The following is a 2,903-nucleotide window of genomic DNA, read 5'->3' as shown; positions in this document are numbered from 1 at the left end:
GGCCGGGCCGGAACGGGCCGGGGGAGGAGCCCCAGCACTGAGGGCAGGAGGGCGGAGCGGAGCCTCTACTCTGGCCTGGCCTTGGGGCGGTGCCCGGTGCGGAGGAGGAGCCGTTCCCTGCGTGGGCCGAGCCCGGCCGCAGGGCCAGCGGCGTTGGGCTTTTTGGACTAGATTTTTTTTTGCCTGGTTTGTTGTAGGTTTTGTTTTGGTTTTTTAAACTGGATTCTCAGCAGCCAGCGCCGGCCCGAGGCCCGCTCCCGCCCCTGCCCCGCTCCTCAGTGGACCGGAGCGGGCGGCGGCGCAGGGGCCCCGGTGCGCGCTCGGATGGAAGCGGCGGGGACCGGCTAGAGCGGTGTTACACTTCAGGGCGCTGGTTGTAGCCGTGTTGGTCTAAGGACACAGGAAGACAAGGTTCTTTGGGTAGATGTGATCTCTTATTAGTCCAACTAAATAGTTGGAAAATGTATTTATTTCCCCCTCCCCCTTATTGGCTTCTGTTCCACCCAAGAGAGCTCACACACCCCAGCAGACTCTCCCTCTGCCTGAAGAAGGGTGTTTGTGCCCCACAACTTGCAAAGAACAGTTTTTGCAACTGTTTAGTTGGTCTAATAAAAGCGATCGCGTCTACCCAAAGAACCTTGTTAACATCTCTTCCTAGCAGGAGCGCCATTTTTATCCTAAGAGGATAACTTTGCACATGTGCCTGGTTTACACTTATTGCATGAGTCCCCAGTGAATTGTGTAATATATGTAACGTAGCAGGGACCTAACACTTGTAGTTTCTCTCTCTGGAGCAAAATGCGCATTGTGTCGTGTGTGATGTTGGGCCATGCTGCCCGTGCCCCCTTGGCAGCATCCAGGTTCAGACCACTTTTGCTTATATCTGAAGAGACTGAAACAGTGTGTCTGCGATTGAAGCAAGCACAAGCAGGTCTTTTCTTGGGAATGCTTTTTATTGGTCATGGATTTCTCTCGAAATATTCTAGCATTATAATGCCCGTGCACAGTTCAATTATGTACCAGCCTAGAGAGATTCAGTTCTGTTTCCTTACAGCATAAACTACAACTAAAGCAGAATTAGGACACAAGATATATACATTTTCATTTGCCATAAATCTCTATTGTTTTAGAAAAATAAACGTATCACTAAAATATTCACTTTATATTCTAATAACACACCATAATGGATTCAGTTGTGTCTTCTTGTACTTTTTCTGTCAGTGCTGTCAAAGGCCAGCCATATATATCATCAGTATGCATCACCATGCTGAAATAAGACTTCTTTTCAGTTCTGTCCATTTTGGATACTGAGATTCATGAGTATTTTTCATTTAAATAAGACATGCCTTCCTACAAGCTTTTGGGCTCAGCTCTGTGTGTGTGTGTGTGTGTGTGTGTGTAAAATAAAACAGCTCCTTATGACTGTTTGTATGTGTGTGTTTTATATGTCCATACTGTGTTAAACTTTACATCTTCCAGTGAATACATGGATTTCAATATATTTGCAGTAAATCCTTGCTTCTTACTATATTCATGTAATTCTATTAATTTTGCCAATGACAATTCTCAAAATGCAAGCAATCAATTCCAGAGCTTTGTAGGTAAATGATATTTAATAGATTTATGTTCACTTCGGATATACGCATATGCTGAGATTATATATTTCAAAGCTGCGGAACAAGACGTTATTCTATGAGTCTCTAACAATTTTTTTAAGCATCAGAAACTACTATTTCCTGATATCCTTAAAATATTGCATCGCAACAAAGCATAATTTAACATGGAGATACATGATTCTGTTAACTGAGAGGCTGGACAGAAAATATATTTTGGAACTGATAATTGAAATATTGTGTTATATTTGCTCTGATTTTATTCCTCTTGTTTATATTGAGTATAATCTCAAATTCAACCACATCTGGGTTTCTGCATTTCTTGTGCATCGCAAGGTACTCAGCACTTCAGTAACTAAGCATGTGTGTAGATAAGGGTAAGTACCCTGCCACACAAGGACCAAGTTCATTCAGCATGTCAAAATGGCACATTACAATCTTGTGATGTTAAAAACAAATCGTCAGTAAAAACATTTACACCTACAATAATGATCTTTAATCAGCAAGGATTGGTAGTTCTGATTTCTGTCAACTGAAAGAATCCTGACTACATATTTTGCAATTTGTCAATTTACAGTAAGAAAAAATTGAAAAACATCTGTTACCTTGCATCAGTAGGCAAGTGATGAACTCTTTTGCTATTTATTTTATTCTGTCTGTGACTTGAAGTAAAGGACTATTATGTGGGAATTTTTATCTGGTCTGAATATCAAGCTATTGGCTGCATGTGGAGGTTCATTTCTACTGGTCGAGTACACAGGTGAGCTCTCCAGCCAAGGGACATTAGAGAGCTTCTTCCTGAGCCATCTTTGCCCTTAGAGGAGCCTATTACCTGACAGCCTGCCCTCTGCCCTGCCTGGTAAGGGGGCAGGCTATCAATAGCTGCCTGCCAGGTTTTGAATTGCTGCATGTGCAGCCCAAGAGAGAGATCTTCTTCACTGATAACCAGTGTAACTTGCAGAAGAGCCATTTTTCTTTTGCAAAAAAGCCCAAGAATGTCTATACACTTACCACTGCCAACCTCTGAACTAAGCAAAACCTGGAAAATGACCCTGCTGCCTAATTACACCTGTGCTGTGCAATTGACTCCTATGGGAGCTGGATTAGGTCCTAACATTCAGGATCGAACTTTTCCAGACACAGCTGTATCTTTCAGTCAGAAAGAAGGATAATGAAACTTAGAAGGAAGGTGGGAAGAAAAGCAAACAGAGTGGGATCAGTATGGCTGCTGTCAAGCCAAATTGATAGAAAGTCTGTGGGGGGCAGGGGTTGGAGAGCTGGGGTATGGGG

General features: G+C 43.2%; 1 protein-coding gene across 1 annotated transcript in view; it reads right to left on the bottom strand.

Annotated features, from left to right (window-relative positions):
• The window catches only part of CUNH10orf53 (chromosome unknown C10orf53 homolog), a 7,064-nt gene extending 5,765 nt beyond the window's left edge, over window positions 1-1,299 (bottom strand). Inside the window, exon 1 of the mRNA XM_025210968.1 lies at window positions 1,180-1,299. Coding sequence (XP_025066753.1) covers window positions 1,180-1,299 — 120 coding nt within the window. The remainder of the gene's footprint in view (window positions 1-1,179) is intronic.
• Between the last annotated feature and the right edge of the window lie 1,604 nt (window positions 1,300-2,903).

Source organism: Alligator sinensis, unplaced genomic scaffold (assembly GCF_000455745.1).
Source record: "Alligator sinensis unplaced genomic scaffold, ASM45574v1 scaffold374_1, whole genome shotgun sequence".
Taxonomy (NCBI): domain Eukaryota; kingdom Metazoa; phylum Chordata; order Crocodylia; family Alligatoridae; genus Alligator; species Alligator sinensis.
Note: the sequence above shows the minus strand (reverse complement) of the source record. Positions and strands in the feature narration are given on the sequence as shown.